Source organism: Colobus angolensis, unplaced genomic scaffold (assembly GCF_000951035.1).
Source record: "Colobus angolensis palliatus isolate OR3802 unplaced genomic scaffold, Cang.pa_1.0 Scaffold230, whole genome shotgun sequence".
Classification (NCBI taxonomy): domain Eukaryota; kingdom Metazoa; phylum Chordata; class Mammalia; order Primates; family Cercopithecidae; genus Colobus; species Colobus angolensis.
The window spans coordinates 4,539,148-4,565,619 of record NW_012115489.1 but is presented as its reverse complement, the minus strand read 5'-3'; the positions used below and the strand labels follow the sequence as shown (position 1 = coordinate 4,565,619).

Below are 26,472 nucleotides of genomic sequence, written 5' to 3'. Positions count from 1 at the left end.
GAACCTCAACCCTGACTTTGCAAACTACCATAGGTCCTAAAGTATCTAAAGCATTGTTATAAAATTTTTATGAACTTCTCAAATATAGTTAAGTCATGTTAATGCCATTGACTTGCTTATAATTTTTCTCCTACAGTCTTTTCAAACAGATACAATTTATAGTAGTGAAAAGATATGACTAAATACTAACAGTGACCTATTCATGGCCCCTGTAATTCTTTTTAATAGATCCAGTCTCACTCAGTGATGGATCATTCGACTTTCAAAATAACTCCCCAGAATCACTAAGTATAAAGACATATGCTAAACCGTAAGTCTCCAGCCCCTGAGCCTGGACTGGTACAGGTCTGTGGTTTGCTAGGGACCGGGCTGCACAGCAGGCGGTGAGCAGCGGGGGAGTGAGCATTACTGCCAGAGCTCCATCTCCTGTTAGATCAGCAGCAGCATTAGATAATTAATAGGAGCACAAACCCTATTGTGAACTGCACATGTGAGGGAGCTAGGTTATGCCCTCCTTATGAGAATCTAATGTCTGGTGATTTGAAGTGAAAGTTTCATCCCAAAACCATCCCCAACCCGGGTCCATGGAAAAATTGTTTTCCACAGAACCTGTCCCTGGTGTCCAGACGGTTGGGGACTGCCATGCTAAATCACTTAAGATTGAATTTTATTTACATTAAAAATAATTTCGTCTGTCATAAAAATCAAATGACTGATCTCAGCATATAGCAACTTCAAAGCAATTGGAAATAGCTAAGTAGTGTACTTAGTGCTTTGACACCACATTTGTTGTCATAGACAACACCCTGTATAAAAGAATGGAGTAAGGTAGGCAGACACAAGCTAAATTTAAACAGGACAATGCAAACAGTTTCATTTGGTGAGGAAAACACTAATTCAAAACAAACAGTTCCTTGAGTTTGTGTTAACAGATAAGTCTCAAAAGAAGTCATAATGGCTCTTAAACTAAAATATCAAAAACTTGATAATGTATTTTAAAAATTGTGCTTTTGTTTTTATTTAAATAGGATGGCGAAGATTTTAATAGTTTATAGCCATCTGAAGAAATTGACATTGTATTCCAGAGGTGGCAAACTACTGCCTATAAGACCATATCTGGCCCTTGGCTTGTTTTTGTAAAGTATATTTTTAAAGCATTTTTATCGTTACGTTAAAGATGTTGCTTCACTATCTTCTGTTTGGACAGTAAATCCGTTGTTATCCTTTTTTGTTTTTTTTTTTTTTTGCTTTATGTAACTTTTTGTTGTTGTTAATCTGGCTACTTTTAAGATTTTTCTCTATCAGTTGTTTTGAGCAATTTGATTGTAATCTGCCTAGGTCTAGTTTTCTTGGCTTGTTTTTGTGAAGCAAGTATTTTTTTTCTTTCATTACTTTAAAGATGTTGCTTCACTGTCTTCTGTTTTGTCCTGTTTTGGATAAGAAATCCGCTGTTATCTTTTTTTTGGCTTTTCTTTTCTCTGTGTAACTTCTTTTTTTTTTTTTTTTTTTTTTTTAATCTGGCTACTCTTAAAATTATCTCTGTCAGTGGTTTTGAGCAATTTGATTATAATCTGCCTAGGTCTAAAAGTTTTCTGCGTGTTTCTTATGATTGGGGCTTGTTGAGCATTGTACTGGTTTATTGTTTTCATCAAATTTGGAAAGTTTTCATCCATCATTTTTTTCTTTTTTTTGCAAAGAAGACTTTATTAGGTGCTTTCTGTCTCTCACGAGGATTTGGGTCCTTCCAGGTGAAACTCCAAATTACTAGACACTACACTGCTTCCTTCAGTTGCAGCAAGTTTATCCCACAGTGGGTACTCAGGAAAGCATCTTGAGGGTGAATGGGTTTCCGGCCATTCATGGTTAAGTTTGTCTGATGCTTTTGTTAGTTAAGAGGTTCCTGTGTCATTTCTTAGAAGTAGTTTTGTGTCTCCCTCCATATAGTCCACCACCTGGCTGCACCCCACCTCCATCTGTCCCCCAGCTACCAGGTAATAGTGAATGATTCAGAAGGTGCTGCTCTGGGGCATCCAGGCCTTTAGCTGCAACACAGAACAATGAACAGCAATTTCCAGCTCCCCCCATGGGTCTGATGCAAGGGCATTTTGATGGCCTTCTAGTTGCACAGGATAGAGCAGTACGACAGCAGAAACACCACTGGCAGCACCTGGCAGGGGACAGGAGCCATGTTTGCAAGAGGCCTGGGCAGGCTGGGTGGCCTTTATCCATCATTTCTTCAAGTAATTGCTCTGTTCCCTCAATCTTTCTTTCCTTTGGGGTTTCCAGTTACACATATGTTAAGCAGCTTAAAGTTCCACAGCTCACTGGTGGGGTTACATCCCAATACATCCATTGTAAGTGCAAAATGTCTTAAGTCAAAAATGCATTTAATGTGCCTAACCTACCAAACATCTTACTTTAGCCTAGCCTACCTTGAGTATACTCAGAACACTTACATTAACCTATAGTTGGGCAAAACTATCTCACACAAAGCCTATATTATAAGATGTATATTTCATGCAGTATATTGAGTACTATACTGAAAAACAGTGGTTTTATGGGTTCTTGAAGTATAGTTTCTACTGAATGTGTATTGCTTTGGCACCATGTAAAGTTGAAAAATTAAGTCTAACAGTTGTAAGTCACGGACCATCTATATATTTTATCTAATTTTTTGGTTTACTCAAATGGGGACAGTATGTTTGGTCCCTTTTACTACATTGTAGCCTTGTTATCAAACAGCTATCAACTGAACGTTATGATGTTGAGATTTTTCTTAGTCTGTTTTATGCTGCTGTAACAGAGTATCTGAGACTGGGAAATTTATAAAATACAGAGATTTATTTCTCACAGTTCTGGAGGCAGGGAAGTCTGAGGTCAAGGGGCCTTTATCTAGTAAATGCCTTCTTGCCATGTCATCCTATGTTGGAAGGTTAAGAGAGCACTGGAGGTGGGGTGAGGGGAGACATGCTTGTGAGAGCAAGAGCACAAGCAAGGTGGGGGTGGTACATGCAAGAGGGAGCCAAAAGCTTTTATAACAAACCCACTCTCATGATAGCCCACTTCCTCCTCAACAATCCATTGATGGGGCCAGAACCTTCATAACCTAATCACCTCTTAAAGGTCCCACTTCTCAACACTTTGCATTAGTGGTTAAGTTTCCAACACAACTTTGGGGGAACACATTCAAATAATAGCAATATTTAAGATTTTGTGATTGAGTAATTCCAGGCAGTGATACAGAGCTGGACCATGGGTATAGGGGAGTAGAGATGTGAAGTTAATTTGATTCATCACAGAGACTTTGAAGTCATTTAAATTAATAGATTTGGGGTGGAGGGTAACACTTTAAACCAAGAGCCAAAGTTGTGAAGTTTTAATACTGCATGTTTTATTTGTTTCAGCGGGAAAATACTCATAAAATTATGTTAAATTGTCTTGTCTTTCCTTCTAGAACCTTCTGATAACTTAAGAGAGATTCTCCAAAATGTGGCCAGATTGCAAGGAGTATCAAATATGAGAAAGCTAGGCCATCTGAATAACTTTACTAAGGTAAGTAACTTGAATTTTTATTATTATCTAAAATTCTTTGTTCCTTACCACACTTACTAAATATTTCTTGACCATAATTAAATATTCTTTTAATTCTTGTGTATTCACTCAGCATTAATGCTTTTCTTTCCTGCTTCTCATGGATTTTGTCCTGTGTATCTTAAACTTAAAAATGTATTTGTGTAATGGAATCATTATATCTTTGTTATAGAAAATTTGGTAGGTTCAGAAAAGAATAAAATCACTGAGAAATTTACAGTTCAACCTTTTATTCACATAAGGATGCATTTCTTTTGCCTTCTACTCATTTTACTTGATAATATATGGTACAGGCATACATTGGAGATATTGTAGGTGTGATTCTAAACCACTGCAATAAAGTGAATGCTGTAATAAAGCAAGTCACGAGTTTTTTGGTTTCCCAGTGAGTGTAAAAAGTTATGTTTATACTATAGTGTAGTCCGTTAAGTGTGCAATAGCATTATGTTTAAAAAAATGTATATACCTTAATTTAAAAATACTGATTAAAAAATATAGTCATCTGAGCCGTCAGCAAATTGTGGGATTTTTTTTTGTTGGTGGAGGAACTTGCATCAATGTCAGTGGCTGCTGCCTTATCAGAGTAGTGGTTGCTGAAGGTTGAGGTGACTGTAGTGATTTCTTAAAATAAGACAGCAATGAAGTTTGCCACATTGACTGTTTCTCTCGTGAAAGATTTCTCTGTAGCATGCAATGCTGTTTGATAGCATTTTTCTTTCAAAATTGGAGTTAGTCCTCTCAAACCCTGCCACTGCCGTATCAACTAAGTTTCTGTAATATTCTGAATTATTTGTTGTCATTTCAACAGTGTTCACAGCATCTTCACCAGGAATAGATTTCATGAAACCCCGTTTTTGCTCATCCATAAGAGGGAACTCTTTATCCATTAAAGCTTTTTCATGAGATTGCAGCAATTCAGTCGCGTCTTCAGGCTCCCACTGTAATTCTAGTTCTCTTGCTATTTCTCCCACGTCTGCAGTGACTCCTTCCACTGACACCTTGAATGCCTCAAAGTCATCCCTGAGTATTGGAATAAACTTCTTCCAAATTCCTGTTAGTATTGAGATTTTGATTTCCTCCCATGAATCAGGAACGTTCTTAATGGCATCTGGAATGATGAATCCTTTCCAGAAGGTTTTCAATTTACTTTGACCAGATCCATCAGAGGAATCACTATCTATGTGTGTTACTACTATCTATTGTAGTGTTACAAAATATATTTCATTAAAATAAGACTTGAAAATCAAAATTATTCCCCAATTCCCCGATTCATGGGCTGCAGAATGGATGTTGTGTTAGCAAGCATGAAAACAACATTAATCTCCTTGTGACTATCAGCTCTTGGGTGACTAGGTGCATTGTCAATGAGCAGTAATATTTTGAAAGAAATCTTTTTTTTTTTCTGAGCAATAGCAAATACTGTTTTCTCAACAGTATGTTTAAAATACTTAGTAAACCATGCTGTAAACAGATGTGCTGTCATCCAGGCCTTGTTCCATTTGTAAAGCACAGACAAAGCAGCTTTAGTGTAATTCTTAAGATCTCTAGGATTTTCAGAATAGTAAATGATCATTAGGTTCAATATAAAGTCACAAGCTGCATTAGCCCCAGACATGAGTCAGCCTGTCTTTTAAAGCTTTGAAGCCAGACATTGACTTCTCTTTAGCTATGAAACTTCTCGATGGCATCTTCTTCCAGTTGAAGATTGTTTCATCTGCATTGAAAATCTGTTGTTTAGTATAGCTACCTTGGTCAGTGATCTTAGCTGTGTCTGCTGAATAACTTGTTGCAGCTTTTGTATCAGCACCTACTGCTTTACCTTGCCATTTTATGTTATGGGGATGGGTTCTTTCCTTTAACCTCATGAACCATTCACACTTTTCTTCTGCAGCTTCCTCACCTCTGTCAGCCTTCATAACATTTAAGAGAGTTAGGGCCTTGCTTGCTCTGGGTTAGGCTTTAGTTTAAAGGAATGTTGGTAGCCAGTTTAACCTTCTATCTGGACCACTAAACTTTCTATCAGCAGTAAGTCTGTTTTGCCTTCATATTATTTGTGTGTTCATTGGAGTAGTACTTTTAATTTTCTTCAAGAACTTTTCCTTTGCATTCACAACTTGGCTACCTATTTGTCACAAGAGGCCTCTCTGGACTTTCTTCACTAAGCTCAATCTTTAACTTGTGATTTAAAGTGAGAGATGGTTGACTCTCCTTTTTACTTGAACACTTAGAGGCCATTGTAGTGTTATTAATTTGCCCAATTTTACTAAGTATTGTGTCTGAGGAAATAGGCCCAAGGAGAGAGGGAGAGACAGGAACAGCCAGTTGGTGGAGCAGTTGGAACACGTATTTATTAAGTTCATCGTCCTATATGGGTCCAGTTCATCTTGCCCCAAAACAATGATAATAGTTACATTGAGGATCACTGAGCATAGATCCAGATAGTAATAATAATGAAAACATTTTTAGTATTGTAAGAATTGCCAAAATGTGACAGATGCACAAAGTGAGCTCGTGCGTTTGGAAAAATGGCACCAATGAACTTGCTTGATGCAGGTTTGCCACAAACCTTCAATGTGTAAAAAACGCAGCATCTGTGAAGCTCAATAAAATGAAGTATGCTTGTAAGTATTCATATTTAACTACATATGTGTGCCAGATTTAATAAATATAGCCATAAACCCAAAGAACTATATTATAACTTTCTCTTTTCCTGATGTTGCATCCCCATTATTTGGATCTAAATTAGAGCCCAAATTGTAGGGGCCCTGGTCCCAAATAAACATTGATTTGATCTCTAATAGCATCCCAGAATTCTTGAGTTTGATGAGTGGATTGGTATATTTCTCAGCCTTGTAATGCTGGACAGCCAATTCATGCAAACACTGAAATGCCTGCTATTTTGGGAGATACCCTAAAATAGAAAACAGAATGGGTCTTTGGGATAATGTTCCCCCCACCTTTTAGTATATCAAATATAAATTGTTTTTGATGAAAGAATTATTTTATGTTTTAACCCTTTGCTACTGAAAATATCCACAGTTCATCAGTATTGGTATTGCCTCGAAGCTTGTTTGAAATGTGCTATTTTAGCCCCACCCCAGACCTACTAAATCAGGATCTACAGTTCAGTAAAGAGTCTCAGGCAAATATATGTGTACATTCAAGTTTGAGCTGTACTGTTTTAATCCTTCCAAATATTCTTTAAGTAATTGAACTGTGACTTGGATTTGATTTTTATTTCATAGAAATAGAAGGGGATGAGAATATAGTCACTGTGGAATACAATTTTTTTATGTACTATAGTGCAATAAATATAGGGTGAGTTTTTTTCTATAACTAGGGAAGTGAGCACATAGACATTTATTTTTCCTTAGTGAAGTTTTAAAATATTCTGGCTCTTTTTTAATATATAAGAGATGAGAAAATGATTTTATATGAGGGATGAGAAAGTCATTTTTTAAAAAAAAACTTTTAAAAATATTGAATAGGTACTGGAGAATGGGCTTTCAGAAATATGTTTTTGAATTTTGTAGTGTGAGTGAATGTAATGAAAATCTTCAAACATCTTTCTTCAACATGGTGGTGAGATAATGTCACATCTTTAAGACTCCAGCATTGTTCCAAGGTTGCAAAATGCATCTTTTAGTTTCATTGTCTTTTATTAAATTTTACAATTTTATTTCATCAATCTTCACTTAATTCAAATAAGCCTCAGTTGCTTAGTTTTAACCATTTAAAACAATTATAATAGAGGTCTGTGTCCTGTTCACAATTATGATTGCTGTTATAACCAAGTTTGGACACCTTGATATATAGTTCCACATCTCTTGCCAACTAGGATTCTGAAAGTTGGGGATGGAGGTAAAAATGGCAGTAATTCCTGTTATTTTACTTTGTTACCAGCATGGGTCCTACAGCAATCTTAAAAATCTAGAATAGTGTTGCCTAATAGAAATATAATGTGAGCCACATATGTAATTTTAAATTTCCTAGTAGCCACACTAAAACAGTAAAAAGAAACATGACATTAATTTTTAATATTTTTATTAAGCCAGTATATCTAAAACATTATCATTTGATGTAATTAGTATAAAACATTATTAAATGTTATTTTACTGTTTTTTCATACTAAAATTTTGAAAGCAAGTTTATAAGACTAGCCACATTTCCAGTGCTTATAGCCACTTGCGACTAGTAGCTAGTAACCACATTGGACAGTGAAGATACACAGCTTTTTGGAACAGGAGTGGCTTAAAAGCCTTCATTTCTAGGAATCTGTTGAACACCTCTTATTCTCCCTTCTCATTTATTTCTGTCTGGGTCCCAGATTCTCTTGCATTAGGATTAGTTTCCCTTTTTTCTTTATTCTTCTCTCTCCAGTTTCCTTGTTTTCTGTCGGTCTAAATTTCCCCCACAGTATTTCGCTAAGTTATTCACTCCACCTCCTCTCTCTTTCTTGATTTGTGCTCCCCTACTCTCTTCTGCCTTTACTCCTTCTCATCCCTTCTCTACTTCTTCCTTTTTCCCTTCTTCATCTTCTCACTCTTCTTTCTTCACCCTTCCTTGTCACCTTTCTCGTCCTCCATCTTTTCTCAGTCCCTTCGCCCCCTTTTCTGTTCTTCCTTTTCTGTCCTTCCTTTTCTCTGTTGTACCACTGTAGAGTATGCAGTGATACATCTCTGTAATGGAGGCTCTAAACTTTTGTACTTTTTATAGTCTTGTTTGTTTTTTGTTTTACCATATCCTTTAAAAAATGATTTTCATATATCCCTCTGGCCTTGGTGCAAGCTTTGCAGCAGCCCCTTTCTTTGCTATGTTGCTATGATTTTAAAATCCTGATAGCCAAACTTACTAGAATTTGTTCTAAGAGTGAGTACGCCCTGAGTCACAATCTTAGAGGCTGTCCTCTGAATAGAGTCCATGAACTTTGGACTTGATAAAATCTATTTTGACTGCTTAGTGATGTGCTGGGAAAAGCTTGAGCTTTAGATCAAACAGATGGAGACTTGCAGCACAACTGTGATTAACTGTCAGGGCAATCTTAGGCAGATTTCTTTACTCAGAGGTAATCTTGCTTTCTGTAGAGGCAAGATCTCAGTCTAGTGCCTGGCAAATAATATGTGCTCTGTAATAGGCGGTGCCTTGATTCAACCTCATGTTTGGTTTTTGTGTTTTTTTGTTCTTTTTGTCACCTCTCTAGTTTTTTAGCTGACTATAAGATGGTGAGTCTGCTTAATAGTTTGAGTTGTCAATTGGTAAACTATTACTGTAAATCAGGGTTCTTCAATGCCGGCGTTACTAACAAATTGAGCCAGATTATTACTTGTTTTGAGAAGCTGCTGTGTGTATGTTAGGGTGTTCAGCATTGTCCCTGGCCTCTACCCACTAGATGCCAGTAGCACCCCCGCCCCAAACCAGTTGTGACAAGCAGAAATGTCTCCAGATATTGCCAAATGTTCCCTGGGAGACAAAATTGCCCCCCATTAAGGACCATTTCTGTAAATAAATGTGTGTGTAGATTTTATTATAAAATTTATTCAAATATGCAGCACAAAATAAACACTGAATTTAATTGTACTGTGTCTTGAATTCCATTTGTTAGAGACCTGAGTTTATAAATATTTAGGTAACTAGTATTCCTATAAAACCTGCAAATTCATTCGTTTGCTTATTGAGTGAAATTTAGGAATTCTCAGAAATTTCTAAGAATAGCTCTATAGAATAAGAAAATAAGAAAAATAATTATGATATCAGGACTAGTGGAGTTTGTTTGCCACCCTCTTCTGTGTTTCCATTTAGTTGATAGATATGCCTACTAAATTTTATCTGTTTTATTATTTATTGTGGGTTGCTCTGTTATTAAACCGAGTTTCTCAAACACAAAAAAATACATAGTGTTTATTTTTCCACCCTCATATCCCTCTCTACTCCAAAGTGTGTCACATAATATGTGTTTAATTAATGGTATTAGATGGGGAAGATGATGCATTTTAAATATGAGTTTTTGTTTTTACTGGCATTTGTTTTGTTATTAAGTATAAGCCTGTTAGGATTAATTTATCTTACTAGAACAGTGACATTAAAATGTTGTATAGGGTGAACTTCAGCTTCAAAACTAAACCTCCTTTTAAGGTATAAAGAAAAGGAGCTAGTGATGTGATCCTTTAACGATGTGAATGTCACACACCCATGCTTGCCTTCTGACATCATCTCACTGGATAAAGTAATGTGTATAACAGACTGCTGATGAATATAATATGAGTATTCTATTTTTAAAACTGACAACATGCTCATAATCTAAAGACCTGCTTTTTAAAGATGAAAATATTTCAACTCTTTCGTATCTTAAAAGTTCTCTTTTCCTATACTTAATCTCATATATTTACATTAAAAGAAGCTTTAAAGGAATATTTATTTTGTTCTGCCTTTTAAAAACTTTAAGGTATAAGCTGAGTATAAAAAAATTAAAATGGTACAGAAGAATATATGATAAAAAGTGAAACTCTTCCCTTTCATACCCTTCCCACCCACCTCCCTGTTCTGACAGAAATACCACTCTCCAGCGGTAACCACTAGAAAGTATTTATCCTTTTCTGGTATAATTATAAATATAAATGTGTGTGTGTATTTTCTTGGGAATTGTGATATTTAAATGAACTAAACAAAATGAAGAGTTTACTATTGTGCTCAGTTTATTTGCCATTTATTATACAGTTATACATCATTTATTTACCATTATTACCCAGGATATGTTCAAGGAGTGTATCGTTAGGTGATTTCATAGTTTTGTGAACATCATAGAATGTACTTACACAATCATTGATGGTGTAGTGTACTACATGTCCGGGCTATATGGTATAGTCTGTTGCTCTTAGGCTGTGAACCTGTAAAGCATATTACTGTACTGAATACTGTAGGCAGTTGTAACATAATGGTAAGTGTCTAAACATAGAAAAGATACAGTAAAAATATAGTATTATAATCTTATGGTACCATAGTCGTGCATGTGATCCATCATTGACTGAAAAGTCATTATGCAGTGCATGACTGTAGATGTATATGCAAAAAGGTATTTTTTAAATGAGAATGTGATATATGTGTATATAAATGTATATGTGTGTATATATATCTGTGTATGTATACATATATTGACTTGCAGTTTGCTGCTTTCCACATCCCAGTATATCATAGGATGCTTTCCTTTTCTATACGTATCAATCTACTTTTTTTTGTAGCTGTGTGTGTGTGTGTTTGTGTCTAAATTGCCATGTGAAAGACTGCCATGGAATTCTAATATGTGAGATAACATTTTTTAAAATTAGGGTTGTTATTTCTTTTGCTTATTTGGAAGAACTATTTAACCTTCAAAGTAATACAAGTAAAATGGGAGTAGCATTTAGAACTACTTAGTTTTTAACTAGTCATTACATTTTTAAAAATGTGATCATTTTAATAAACATAGACAAATTTTTAATACTTGGAGATAATTTACAGTTCTGTTGTAATCTTTGTTAGAATATAATTATTTATAGCCCTTTTTGAATGTTTTAGTATTTGTGTAAGAAAGTCATATAGATTTATTATAACAAATAACAGATTGATTTAACTGAGGATGGATGTGGATTTTAGTAGGCAAACCAGTGACATTATTTAACCCATCTTAAAATAAGATTTGTATAATAGTATTTGTTTTGCTTGTATAAAAATGTTAAGTTTAACATGTTATACTCATAAAATAATTGTGGACTTAAGATACTGAATGTTTAACTTGATTATAAGTAACAAATTCAGGAAACTTAATTCATCTGAGCTAAAATATAAAGAAGTTACTTGTGTACATAATTAGGAATATCAAATGTTGGATCCTAATTTCAGACAAGACAACCCAGGGGTTGAAACACTGTCAGTTACATGCTGCCACTCTGTTTTTCATTCCTATTTTCTTTCAGGTTGTCTTCGTTCTCAGGTAAACACTTTCCATAGGACTAAGACAAGATACATCATCCTTAATACTTCTAGTCTTCAAAAGCAGAGAGTACCCTCTCTTAACATCTTTGTATATGAACTCTGATGTTATTTGGTCATGTTTAGCTAGGCATTGTGACCGATAGCCAATTAAAAAAATGCATAGATGGCACGGGAAGTGCCAAACCCAATGAAAAGTGTGGTGTCTAATAATTTAGCATTTTATGTGACTGTTAACGCTAATTCTTACATTTTGTAATGTCTTTAACAATTTCTAAACATAGTCAATGATTTGTTCGTAATATATAATAACAAGCCTATGAAATAGGGTAGACAGAATTACATTTTAATGACTTACATTAATATAGGAGATAGGATGTCACCAGTAATGGCTAAAATAATAGTGACGAAACTGCTACCTAATGGTTGAAGATTAATTAGCAACTCGATTATTAGTAGAGGCTTCACAGGATGCCCATGTTTTAACTCACTCTGTGTTCTTCTATTTCTTCTTGTGTCTTTCATAGTATATTAGTCCATTCTCACACTGCTGTAAAGAACTGCCCGAGACTGGGTAATTTATAAAGGAAAAATGTTTAATTGACTCACAGTTCCACAAGGCTGGGGAGACCTAAGGAAACTTATAATCATGGTGCAAAGGGAAGCAAACGTGTCCTCCTTCACATGGTGGCAGGAGAGATAAATGAGTTCTGAGTGAAGGGGGAAGGAAGCTCCTTATAAAACCACTGATAGTGAGTTCTCTCAGGGGATTTTTTAAGGGGAAGTCCCTTATAAAAGCAGTGATAGTGAGTTCTCTCAGCTCTCATGAGAACTCACTCACTATCATGAGAATAGCATGTAGGAAATGACCACATGATTCAAGTATTTTTCACCTGGTTCCACCCTTGACACATGAGGATTATTACAATTCAAGGTGAGATTTGGATGGGAACACAGAGCCAAACCTTTTAATTCTGCCCTGGCCCCTCCCAAGTCTCATGTCCTCACATTTCAAAACACAAACATGCCCTTTCAGCAGTTCCCCAAAGTCTTAACTCATTCCAGCATTAACCCAAAAGTCCAAGTCCAAAGTTTCATTGGAGGCAAGGCAAGTCCCTTCTGCCTATGAATCTGTTAAATCAAAAGCAAGTTAGTTACATCCTAGATACAGTGAGGGTACAGGCATTGGGTAAATACACCCATTCCAAAGGGGAGAAGTTGGCCAAAACGAAAGAACTACTACAGGCCCCATGCAAGTGCAAAACTCAATAGGGCAGTCATTAAATTTTCAAGTTCCAGAATGATCTCCTTTGACTCCATGTCTCACATCCAGGTCACGCTGATGTAAGTGAGCTCCCACAGCGTTGGGCAGCTCTGCCTCTGTCGCTTTGCAGGATACAGCACCCCCTTCTGTCTGCTTTCGTGGGCTAGAATTGAGTGCCTGTGGCTTTTCCAGGTGCACAGTGCAAACTGTCGGTGGATCTCCCATTCTGGGGTCTGGAGGATAGTGGCCCTCTTCTCACAGCTCTACTAGGCAGTACCCCAGTGTGGACTCTGTGTGGGAGCTCCAACCCCACATTTCCCTTCCGCAGTGTCCTAGGCAGAGGTTCTCCATGAGGCCTCCACCCCTGCAGCACACTTCTGCGTAGACATCCATGCATTTTCATACACCATCTGAAATCTAGAGGGTGGTTCCCAAACCTCAGTTCTTGACTTCTGTGCACCCACAGGCCCAACACCATGTGTAAATCGCCAAGGCTTGGGGCTTGCACCATCTGAAGCAACTGCCTGAGCTCTATGTTGCCTCTTTTAGCTGCGGCTGGGATACAGGGCACGAAAGACTACACAAAGCAGCAAGTCCCTGGGCCCTGACCAGGAAACCACTTTTTCCCCCTAGGCCTCTGGGTCTGTGATGGGAGGGGCTGCCATGAAGCTCTCTGACATGCCTTGGAGACATTTTCCCTATTGTCTTGATAACTAACATTCAGATCCTTGTTACTTATGCAAATTTCTGTGGCCAGCTTGAATTTCTTCTCAGAAAATGGGTTTTTCTTTTCTGTTGCGTCATCAGGCTGCAAAGTTTCCAAACTTTTGTGCTTTGCTTCACTTTTAAACGTAAGTTCCAATTCCAAATTGTATCTTTGTGAATATATAAAACTGGATGCTTTATAGAGCAACCAAGTTACTTCTTGAATGCTTTGCTGCTTAGAATTTTTTTCCGCCAGATACCCTAAATCATTTCTCTCAAGTTCAAAGTTCACAGAGCTCTAGTGCAGGGGCAAAATGCTGGAAGTCTCTTTGTTAAAGCATAGCAAGAATCACCTTTATTCCACTTCCCAACAAGTTCATCATCTCCATCTCAGACCATCTTAGCCTGGACTTCATTGTTCATATTACTATCAGCAATTTGATCAAAGCCATTCAGCAAGTCTCTAGGAAGTTCCAAACTTTCCCACGTTTTCCTGTCTTCTGACCCTCTAAACTGTTTCAGCCTCTGTCTGTTACCCAGTTCCAAAGTCACTTCCACATGTCGTGTATCTTTACAGCAGTGCCTCACTCTCTGTGGTACCAGTTTACTGTGTTAGTCTGTTCTCACAGTGCTATAAAGAACTGCCCGAGATTGGATAGTTTATAAAGGAAAGAGATTAAATTGACTTACAGTTCTGCATGGCTGGGGAGACCTCAGGGAACTTAACAATCGTGGTGGAAGGGGAATCAAACACATCCTTCTTCACATGGCAGCAGGAGGGAAAAATGAGTGCCAAGCAAAGGGGGAAGCCCTTTATAAAACCAGCAGATAGCGTGAGAACTCACTGTCAGATGAGATTGGGTGTGTTCAGGGTGATATGGTCATAGACGGAACTCATTATCATGTGAACAGCATGGTGGAAACCGCCCCCATGATTCAGTTATCTCCACCTGGTCCTGCCCTTGACACGTGAGGATTATTAGAATTCAAGGTGAGATTTTGGTGGGGACACAGAGCCAAACCATATCACGTACAGAAAGAGCTAAAGAGATTAATGTGTACTTTAGAGTTTGGTTATTTAAATTAGGAGATAACTAGTAAGGTAGTCGTCACAAGAAATTTGTATCAAAGTCATTCTTATAATATTTTGAGATTTATATGTGAACTCTTAGTGATTAACAGTAAAAGTATATTTCTTTGATAATCCAAAATTTAGAATTCTATTACTATCTTCTTTCTTATTCCCAATATATATGTGAATTTAGTTACACATAGAAAGTTTAATCACTGCTTGGGATAATTCTGATTCAAAAGGTTTTTCATTTAAGACTGATGGCCGGGCGCGGTGGCTCAAGCCTGTAATCCCAGCACTTTGGGAGGCCGAGGCGGGCGAATCATGAGGTCAGGAGATCGAGACCATCCTGGCTAACACGGTGAAACCCCGTCTCTACTAAAAAATACAAAAAACTAGCCGGGCGTGGTGGCGGGCGCCTGTAGTCCCAGCTACTCAGGAGGCTGAGGCAGGAGAATGGTGTGAACCCGGGAGGCGGAGCTTGCAGTGAGCTGAGATCCGGCCACTGCACTCCAGCCTGGACGACAGAGCGAGACTCCATCTCAAAAAAAAAAAAAAAAAAAAAAAAAAGACTGATTAAAGTCCTCTTATACAATCCTGGAAACAACCTGAAAGCATTAACCATTATTGAATGGTTAAATGGTTAAAATTTAACCATTGTTGAATTCCATTTACTATCTCTGGAAAATAGGCACTAATTAATAACAAATATACTGTGTTTCTGCCATAATTGTTCTTTTTAGTTATTTATGATTTTCCAGTTTCCAGGTGATTCAGCATCTTTCTCAAAAATTTTTCTTGCAGTTGAAATTCATCAACGTTAATAATCAGAAAATGATACACCTCTCTATACACTTTTTAAATTGTGCATGTTTGTTTTTTAAGATTATAATACCTTTGAATTTTGTTTAACTTTTTCACTAAAACTGCTAACTCTAGGAAATGTTAAGTGGTAAATGGTCATATATTTTTCTGGTTTGAGAAGGTAGATAATTTGAAAATTGTGTTCTCTGAGTCTATAGTTTTCTACAAGGTTGGCAAGTATGAGAAGCATAATGCAGGAAATGAGAGTCAAGTACACACTTACAGGAAAAACCAACCCTTTAAAGGACAAGACTTTGTATATTTGTAGAATTTTACAACCTTTCATTTTATTAACATTCACTGTTCCTGTAGCAGAAGAATGGAAATACAGCCTTTTTAAGCAGTTGAGTTGATATGTGTAAATTACAATTTAAGAAAGTGACATTTTTTCCCAGTTTAAAAGCACAATATTTTGTATGTTGATATAAACAAATTCTAACCTTAATTTTTCTATATTTATATTTGGATATTCCCAAGGATGAAGTAATCATAGCTAGTGATCATAGTTTTCTTTCTTATTCATGTATGGTACCACATAGTGATAATGCTAGTATTCTGAAATATGTGAGAACTCTTTAAAAATAATAATTTATTTTAAGTAGTGAAAGTGCAGTTGTTTATGTTTTAATTCTTTGAAATGGGCAGTTTTTTTATGGTATATTTTTAGTTAGCAGTTCTGGAGAAAACAATAGTTAAATTTTCTTATTTGTTTTGTGTATATATATAGCCAGGGTGCAGTTCTCCAGACTCTTGATGCCACATTTGAGGCTGGAGAAATGAAATAAGATGGTAATATTCAGTTGTTTTTTTACTTCCCCTAATCCCCAACCCTGTGTAGATAATTTCAATATAAAATTGTAGTAATATTTTTCACAGTGGACTCTGGCCTCACACTGGTTTGATCTGATTTCCAGCTTTACCACTTAATTACCTTTGTGGCCTTAGGAAGTCATATTAACCTCTCTAAGCCTCAGTTGTTTTCATGTACAGAAATACTACTAGGGTTGAGAAGATTAACAGTCAATAATTGTTACTTCTGTGTATATTCATCACTACTATATATAAAACTATTCCTACATGGTGTGATACATGTTTAATTGTGAACATTTATAAAATACACAAAAATGCAGAGGAGAATAAATTATCTGTGATTCTACTTTCTTTTTTGTTAAAAAATTTTTGGTGTTAAATTTTAATGTATACACTTTTTTTTAAAGTGTGTCTTTAAGAAATGTATCTTACGGAATCTTTTCCCCTACTTAGCAATAGATTATGCATATTTTTTCTTATTATATATTATTTTAATGGCCTCATAAAGTTCCTCCTTTACAAACATTTTATTTCCGTTTCTTTGATGTTGTAAATAATGTCATAAGCATCTTATACTTCAACCTACTTTATATTAAATAATTTAAAATACATAAATCTCCAAAAGTGTATCTTGATCTTAGTGCATCTTTCCAATTTAGTTTATAAGATATTTTCAGTTTTCAATCCCATTACCAATATATAATAATATTTAAAATAATATTTTGCAATATATCTAAAAACAATATTATAGTAATATACAATATTTTAAACTATTTTTTGAAATATTTACAATAATAAAATAATGTTATACAATAATATTTAAAACAATATTTTGCCATTTTTGTGAGGTTTTTTTTTTTTTTTTTTTTTTTTTTTGAGGCGGAGTCTCGCTCTGTCGCCCGGGCTGGAGTGCAGTGGCCGGATCTCAGCTCACTGCAAGCTCTGCCTCCCAGGTTTACGCCATTCTCCTGCCTCAGCCTCCCGTGTAGCTGGGACTACAGGCGCCCGCCACCTCGCCCAGCTAGTTTTTTGTATTTTTTAGTAGAGACGGGGTTTCACCGTGTTAGCCAGGATGGTCTCGATCTCCTGACCTCGTGATCCGCCCGTCTCGGCCTCCCAAAGTGCTGGGATTACAGGCTTGAGCCACCGCGCCCGGCCTTTTGTGAGTTTTAAGTAGAACTTTGCAATTCATTTGATTTGGGTTTTAGGATAAATGAATATATGTCATATTTATTTGTCAATTATATTTCTTCAGTAAATTTCTTGTACATTTTCTTTGCCTGTCCTTCTTTGGGGTCCTGAGAAGTCTCTCCTCAATTTGTTTCAACCTTTTACATTATAAGGATCTGTATTAGTTTGCTAGGTGAAGATGGAATGCTATGAGCTGAATTGTGTCTCGTCAAAATTTGTGTTGAATTTCTAACCTCCAGTACCTCAGAATGTGACTGTATTTGGAGATAGGGCCTTTGAAAAAGATAATTAAGGAAAAATGCGGTCATATGGGTGGGTGGGCCTAATCCAGTATAACCTCTTAAAAAAGTGTAGATTAGGAGACAGACATACACATAGGAAGATATAAAAAATAGTCATATGTAAGGCAAGGAGAGAGACTTTGAAAAAAACAACCCTGCCAACACCTTGATCTTAGACTTCTGGCCTCCGGAGTTATGAAAAAGTAAATTTCTGTTGTTTAAGCCACCCAGTCTGTGATATATGTTATAGTAGCCCTAGCAAACTACATACAGTGCCTTAACCTTTTTCTTACCGTACTTGTTGCAAATATTTTTTACTAACACATTATGTCACTTTTAATTTTAGGTATATGGTTGGTTTTTTAGAGGTATAGAAGTTTTATCTCAAAACTTAGAAATTTTTATGTTATTGTTTTAAATGTGTATGTATAAAAATGCATTCTTTTAAATTTATAACTACTTGCAATACTGTACAAGACAGTAAAAACAAAAGAAAAACATTATTTATACTCTTTGAAAGTCTGAAGCCTCTTTATTCATCATATCAAAATTTTAAGGAATGCCAGTATTGTAATATCAGCAGTGTTGCAATATCTGATAGCAGCTATTCTGGTCCTGTCTCCTATCCTATTCTATTTGGGACCTCCTCCCCTCCCCTTTTTTCCTGTAAAGAAAAAATTGGACAGGAAATTTTTATAGTTATCCTACCAACAGGGTAGTAAACTTCTATGATCAACTTTTTCTTAGGGTCCATTCTTCTCATAGATATGATGTGATATGTTGATCACTTTGGTTGCTTTATACTGTATGGTTACAGTGTTTATAACTTCATACTGAGAAAGAATATTAGCACTTCGGAGACCCTTCTTGGTCTTCAGTGTTAAATACATGATTTATCTTCTCTTTAATCCATTTCAGTTAGCCCCAATAAATCAATTAAGGATATTATACATAACTTTTAGGTAAAAGTCAATTCTCCAAACTCATACCTAGATTAAACAGGCATATATTCATCCAGGTGGGATCCATATAGCTAGTATTAGACCACCGCTCTCAATGAAAACTAGGAAAACCTGTTTGAAGGCAGCAGGCAGCTGCTCGGGCAACAATAAGTGCAGATGCCAACCTTTCAGAAAAGGGAGAATCTTGTACAAGTAAGCTGCTTCAACAACTTTTTCCCAGGGGACACTTGCTGATGTTAAGTGTGGGCAGGAAACAGGATCCAAGCGTTAGGCCCAGGAATACTGTTGCTGAAAGACAAAGAAAACAGCACAGAGGTTTTGGTGGAGTCCTAGGTGCATCAAGCATGAGGAGATTCTCCCCTCAATTCATTTGTTTAATCCTGGGGCTACCTGGGATAAGAAACTTAAAGCCTAAGTGGAAAATCTTTGAAAATCAGGAATGGAGTTTGCAAAACAAAAATTAAATTTTTCATCTGCCTTGGACGAGGTTTCTTAACAATAGGCTTTCAGTTGAAACTTCAGGTGGCAAGGAAAAAGCAGAGGTAGGCCTGGTCTTACCAGGACAACCCCCTAATGTGGACTCACCACCATCTAGTGGCTTAACAGAAAGAAGGCTGAACCTTCTGTGGAGACAGATAACACCATCAAATCTTTGCAAGTTTTTAGATACAATCAAAGATTAAGGAGCCACCAAAGGACAGGATTACGTGACTAAAAGGGAAAACAGCTAATAACGGATCCAGAGATGATCCACATCATTCAGGTGTGTTAGATGAAACCTACTTTCAGTAACAACTATGTCATGAACATAGAGGATGTATGGAAGAAATTGATGTGAAATGAAGAATTTCATTAGCACATTGGAATGACTAAAAAGATTAAATGGAAATTCAAGAAGAGAATAATACAGTATCTAAATTTAAAAATTCATTAGATACATGTAATAGAAGATTAGACACATCAGAAAACAGGTTATAGAAAATATTCAACTGAAGCATTGAGATAAAAGAAAATGGAAAAAAACAAAAGAGGATTTACAGATTTGTGATACACATGAAAAGATCTGGCATACATTTAATTGAATTACCAGAAGGAGAGTTTGGACAGAAGTAGTTTTGAAAATATATTGTATAGAATTTTTCAAAACTGCAGAAATAGATCAACCCAGAGATTTAGGAAGTTTTGTTTACCCTAAGCAGAATAGCTACAAAGGAAACCACACCTAGAAACACTGTAATAAGATTGCTGGAAACCAAAGCTAAGGAAAGATGTCTTAAAAAGAGTCAGAGGCTGGGTGCTGTGACTCATGCCCTTAATGCCAGCACTTTGGGAGGCCAAGGCGGGCCGATCACCTGAGGTCGGGAGTTCAAGACCAGACTGACCAACATGGAGAAACCCCATCTCTACTAAAAATACAAAATTAGCCAGGCTTGGTGGTACGTCTGTAATCCCAGCTACTAGGGAGGCTGAGGCAGGAGAATCGCTTGAACGAGGGAGATGGAGGTTGTGGTAGGCGGAGGGTGCGGTGAGCCGAGATTGCGCCATTGCACTCCAGTCTGGGCAACAAGAGCGAAACTCCATCTTAAAAAAAAAAGGAGTCTGAGAGGCCCAGTGCGGTGGCTCACGCCTGTAGTCCCAGCACTTTGGGAGGCTTAGGCAGGCAGGTCACCTAAGGTCAGGAGTTCAAGACCAGCCTGGCCAACATGGAGAAACTCCGTCTGTACTAAAAATACAAAAATTAGCCGGGGGTGGTGGCGGACACCTGTAATCCCAGCTACTCTGAAAGCTGAGGCAGGAGAATCGCTTGAACCTGGGAGGCAGAGGTTGCAGTGAGCTCAGATCGCGCCACTGCACTCCAGCTTGGGTGACAGAGTGAGACTCCGTCTCAAAAAAAAAAAAAAAGAGTCTGAGAAATAAATGACATGACTTTCAAAAGAGTCAGCAATAACTCTGATGGCAGACTTCACAACTGAAACAATGGAAGCCATCTTGAAACTGTTGGAGGAAAATAGCAGCTAACCTAAACTTCTAAATATCCAGCAAAATATTCTTCAAACTTGAATGTTAAAAAAAAAAAAAAAAAATCATTTCCAGAGAAATAAAAAACAAGAAAATCATTACCAGCAACCTGGTCTAAAATTAAATCAAAACACTAACAAAACAAGTCAACAGCAACAACAGAGTTCTTCAGGTAGAAGGAAGATATCCCATTAAGGAACCGTTAACATGATGAATAATAAAAAGGGCAAATATGTGAATAAATATAAATTGATATGGACTGTTCAATTGATAAATACTGTTCAAAAACAGTAATATGGTATAGGTTTTAAAAGATAGAAAAAACAGTTGTAAAGTGAAATGTGAGGGGAGAAAGTAAAATTACAGTGTGAGATTCTAGCATTATTGAGGACATTGTGAAGTGATACTTTTTGTTAGATGAGTCAGCAATGCATGTTGTAATCTTAGTAGTAGCCACTAAAAGAACCATTTTTAAAACAGTAAATTATTGAGAAGGAAAATGGAGTAACAGAAAACAAATGAGTTTTTAAAAGGCAGGAAAGATAAAAGATTAAAGAAACTTAAAATTGGCAGGGCAAATGAGAAATAGTAAGATGATATAAATAAAGCTGCCTATTTGAACAGTAGAATCATAGTTTTCAAAATATTCCATAAAAATACCTTATTTTGCAGTGTAAACATATAATGTATATAAATATGTAAAAATATACAACACATACATACTTGTTTTGTTTTTCTGACAGCTTCTTTGTGATATTGGCCACAGTGAAGAAAAACTGGGCTTTAACTATGAGGATATCATAATTTGGTAAGTGTAGTTCATTCCCCTCTCCCATCCCTTCCAGATTTTAGTAATTTTAATTTTAGTAATTTTAAACTAGAAATAGGATAATACAACACCTCATATTTGATTTCATAGAAACAGTTGCTTGAACATTAGAAAAATTTAAGAGCTACAGTAGTTTTGTTTCTGTGAGTCTTTGTGATATTTTCTAATTACTAAATATGAGGAACCAAAGTGAATGTTCAAAAATACCTGGACTTCTAGAATTTAAACTTTTAAATTAAATCTGAAATTTGCAGACTAAATTTCTCATATTATTCCCAGGAACAAGAGGAACCTATAACTCTAGGTCTTACCTAAGAGAAAGTTGTGCTTACAACAGACTTGATTTGCCCATGCACGCTAGTAGAGGCATGTTATATGGTTTTATAACTATCTTTTAGGTACTCTTAGGAATTAAAATTGATATAAAAGGTCTGTGCCTGCTATTGGTGTAAATTATTTTTATCATTGATTTAAACCAATGATTTTTGGGAGAGGTATGGAACAGGTAGGCAGAGAGAGGATATTTGATTATAGAGACACAAATGGTATAGCTTGAAAAAGGTGTATTTAATTTTCCGTTGTTTATATAAAACAACGGAAAATTAAATACAGAAGGTAAGAACTCAATACAGAAGTACAGAAGGTAAGAACTCAATAACATTTTCTTGATTGGTAAGAATGTACTAAGGAGGCACAGATTTAAAAAAGCAACACTAAGTGAAATTGTATGGGTTGGAGTGAATACTTTATATATATGTAGAATGTTCTTAGATAGAATTCCGTTCATGACTAGAATTTTTGCATATTTTGGCTGAGGAATAATTTGGTAATATAATTTTGTGTGTATTTGAAACCCAGGCAGCAAAACTTCTATTTTGTTTGTTTTCATACAGTTTGCGGTTAGCTTTATTAAATGAAGCAAAAGAAGTGCGAGCGGCTGGGCTACGAGCACTTCGATATCTCATCCAAGACTCCAGTATTCTCCAGAAGGTGCTAAAATTGAAAGTGGACTATTTAATAGCTAGGTAAATTTCCTAGAGTTGTTTATATGTTTTTGAAATTTTGTGTTGAGTTTTTAGCATGTCTACCATAAAGTGTACAGATTTTTACTCTAGTGTAACTTTGATGCATTTTGCATATATATATACACACACACACAACCAAGTAACAAGATTTAGAACATTTTCAGCATCCCAGTAAAGCTCTGTTACATACTGCAATCAGTTGTAAACATTACTCTGACTTTTCCCATTGCACACTAGTTTTTCCTGTTCTTGAGCATTGTGTGTTGGATGTATACAGTAATTACTCTTTTTTTTCTCATTATTGTCTTTGAGATTCATCTATGTTTTTTATTTTGTTTTGTTTTTGTTTTTGTTTTGTTTTTCTTGCTGTGTAACATTTCATTTTATAAATAGACCACAATTTATTCCATTCTGTTGAAGCTTTTCTGGGTTGTTTTCAGTGTTTGACTATTTGGAATAAAGTTGCCCTGAATATTCTTGTAGAAGGCTGCAAGAATATTCTTATAGAAGAAGAAGTGCACTCATTTCTCTTACGTATATGTAGAACTAGAATTTCTGGGTTATAAGGTACATGTATGTTTAGCTTTAGTAGATATTGCTGAACAGTTTGCTAAATGATTGCACTGATTATACGTCTACTATTATGTATAGGAGTTTCAGTCTCCCCATATCCTCATCAACACTTGATATTTTCAGTTTTTGGTTATATCGTTTCTTGTGTGATTTTCATTGTGGGGTCTCATTGTGGTTTTAACTTGTATTCCCTGATGAGTGATGATGTTAAGCACTTTTCATTTGCTGGTTGAAAGTTTGAGTATCCTATCTTTTGCTCGTTTGTAAATTGGATTATCTTTCTTGTTATGTAGGAATTCTTGATATCTTCTGAATGTGAGTCTTTACAGATGTATGTATTGAAAATGTCTTCTTTCAGTTTGCCTTGCCTTTGCCTTGCCTCTGCCTTGCCTCTTCTCTCTTTTAATGGGTCTTTGATGAACAAAAGTTCATAATTAGTGAAATCCAGAATGCTTTTTGGCCTATTTGGAAGAGATCTATGTTTTCTTTTAAAGGTTTTATTCCTTTATACATGTTTAAGTCTTTGAACCATCTTACTTGATTTGATCTCATTTGATGGTTGTGTAAGGTATGAGATAGATGGCAAGTCATGATTCATTTTTATCTTTGTGAATATCCAATAAAATTAGCACCTTTTATTGAAAACATTTTCATTTCACGTCTAGATTTGTGTCACCTTTGTTGTAAATCAGGTAGTTCAGTAGCAATCTATTGTTGGGTTCTCTATCCTCTTTAGTTGGTGTATTTGTCCTTGCACTGGTTTCTCAACTGTTTTAACTACTGCAGTTCTATAATATGTCTTGATACCTGTTAATGTGAGTCTAATTTTGCTTCTTTAAGACTATTTTGACTAATCTGGGTTTTGCATTTTCATATAAGTTTTAGAATAAGATAGTCCATATCCACATAACTTGCTGGGATTTTAGTAGGGATTGCATTAATGCTCTAGATTAATTTGGGGTGAATTTACATCTTAATATTGAATTTTCTAAACTTCTATTTATTGGAGACTTTGATTTCTGTCAGCAGTATTTAGTAGTGTGTGTGTGTTTGTTTTTTGCAGAGGTCCTGAACATATTTATTCAGTTTATTCTAAGATATTTTGATGATAGTATTAATATAATTTGAAACTTATTCTTTTCTGTTTTTGTTACTAATATACAAAAAAATTGGGGGGAGATATTGATCTCTTATTTAGTAATCTTGCCAAATTCACTTTTCAGTTCTGGTTGTTTGTAGATTACTTTGGATTTTCTGTGTATATAAGCATTAATTATAGATGATGTCCGTTTTATATCTTCCTTTCCAATCTTTATCTTTTTCTTACCTTACTACATGAGTTAGAATATTGCACTGAATAGGAATGATACTAATGGACAAGTTTGTTTCGATCTTGAACTCAGGTGAAGAGCATTCAGTATTTCACCATTATTTATACTTTCTATAAGCTTTTACTAGATGTTCTTTATATGCCTGGTTTGCATTCTTTAAATAAACACCACTGTTTGTGATATATTGCCCTTTTCATATATAACAATTTCCTTTGCTAATATTTTATAGATTTTTACACCTATGTTCATGAGAGGTATTGACCTTTATTTTTCCATTTATCTGAAGTCTTTGTCTGATTTTAGTATTGGGAGTATGTATGTTTGTTTTATTAAAAACAACTAGGGAAATGTGGCCTTGTTTTCATTTTACCTGGGAAATATATGTAAGATATGTATTTTTTTTTTGTCCTACATGATTATAATTCATTAATGGATCTCTATGGCTGGGTTTTCTTTTTCAGCCTGTTATAAAATTATAGACTCAATTATTTTTCACCCATATAGTACTTTCTGACTTTTCTTTTTCTTGTTTCAGATTTTGAAGCTTTGTTTGTTACTTCATGTTTAGAAGTGCTAAATCTTCATATTGGGCTTAATCCTTTTATAATTATAAAATAACCCTCTTTATTCCTAGTAATACTTATTTTATGAGTGTTCATGTCATCTAATAATACATTACCACCTTTCTTTTGCCTAGTGTTTGCATGGTATACCTTTTACTATCCTTTTACTTTCTTTTTTTGTTTTTACATTTAACTGTCTCCCCTGTAAATATCATGTCGTTTTTTCTTTTTTTTATATCTGGTTTGACCAACTTTGTCTTCTTACTGGAGTATTTAGACTATTTATGTCTAGTGGTTTATTATGTGCATGATTTATGGACTTTGTCAAATGTAATTTTTTGTGTGTATTTATGAATTTGTTGTCTCATTACTAGCTTCCTAATACTTGATTTTGTTTGCTATCTTGGCATTTCTATTCTATTTGTCACATATGTTCTTTGTTCTTGTATTTCTCATTTTTTTGCTTCATTTGAAATAACAGTTTTTTTCCTCTTTTAGTGTCTTGGCTATGAAGTCTTTCCTTCTTTTTAGTAGTTGTCCTAGAGATTGGAACATATATCCTTGATATATTTAGTTCTGCTAGTCATCTTTTGTCTGTAAATCCCTCTATTTTGCCTTCATGTTCAAAGGCTGTTTTCATTACCACTTATTTATTTTTCAGTGCTTCAGTTATTGTCTTCTGGATTTCTTTTTCTTCTTAATTTCTTTTTTTTAATAACAGTTGAACAATAAGTAGCTTCTCTTTCTTGTTATGTAGGAATTCTTGATATCTTTGAGATTCTTTCGGATATATCTTTTTACCTCTGGCTGCTTTAAAGATTTTTTTTTTTACTCTGTTGTATATTCTGCCCTATTGACTGGTACTCCATCTATACACATGTTGGATCTTTTCACTGTCCCACGTTTCTGATGCCCTTACTGTATTTTTCAACCTTTTGTTGTGGTTAATCTTTGTATTTCAGTGTGCTTACTTTTCTACTTACCTGTTTATTAAAAACCTTTCATCCTGCTAGTACATGATTCTCATGAATTCTTAATTTCAGTTATTATTTTATTTATTTTAGGATTTTTTTTTTCCCATTTGTTTGAGATGGAGTCTTGCTCTGTCACCCAGGCTGGAGTGCAGTGGCGCTATCTTAGCTCATTGCAACCTCCACCTTCTGGGTTCAAGTGATTCTCCTGCCTCTGCCTCCCGAGTAGCTGGGACTACTGGTGCGGCACCACCACGCCCGGCTGATTTTTTTCTATTTTAGTAGAGACAGGGTTGCACCGTGTTGCCCAGGCTGATCTCGAACTCCTGAGCTCCAGCAGTTCACCCGCCTCGCCCTCCCAAAGTGCTAGGATCACAGACTTGAGCCACCGTGCCTGGCCTATTTTAGTTTTATTTAAAGATTTCAGGTCTCTGCTTTATTTCTTCATCTTTTCTT

At 35.7% G+C, this 26,472-nt stretch overlaps 1 protein-coding gene across 2 annotated transcripts in view; it reads left to right on the top strand.

The window, feature by feature from the left end:
- Nucleotides 1-3,456: 3,456 nt before the first annotated feature.
- The window catches only part of RICTOR (RPTOR independent companion of MTOR, complex 2), an 80,474-nt gene continuing 57,458 nt past the window's right edge, over nucleotides 3,457-26,472 (top strand). For both annotated transcript variants that reach the window (XM_011944395.1, XM_011944394.1), the window contains exons 1-3: nucleotides 3,457-3,552; nucleotides 21,468-21,532; nucleotides 22,447-22,578. In XM_011944395.1, the coding sequence (XP_011799785.1) occupies nucleotides 3,517-3,552; nucleotides 21,468-21,532; nucleotides 22,447-22,578 (233 nt within the window). In that variant the 5' untranslated portion in view covers nucleotides 3,457-3,516. The remainder of the gene's footprint in view (nucleotides 3,553-21,467; nucleotides 21,533-22,446; nucleotides 22,579-26,472) is intronic.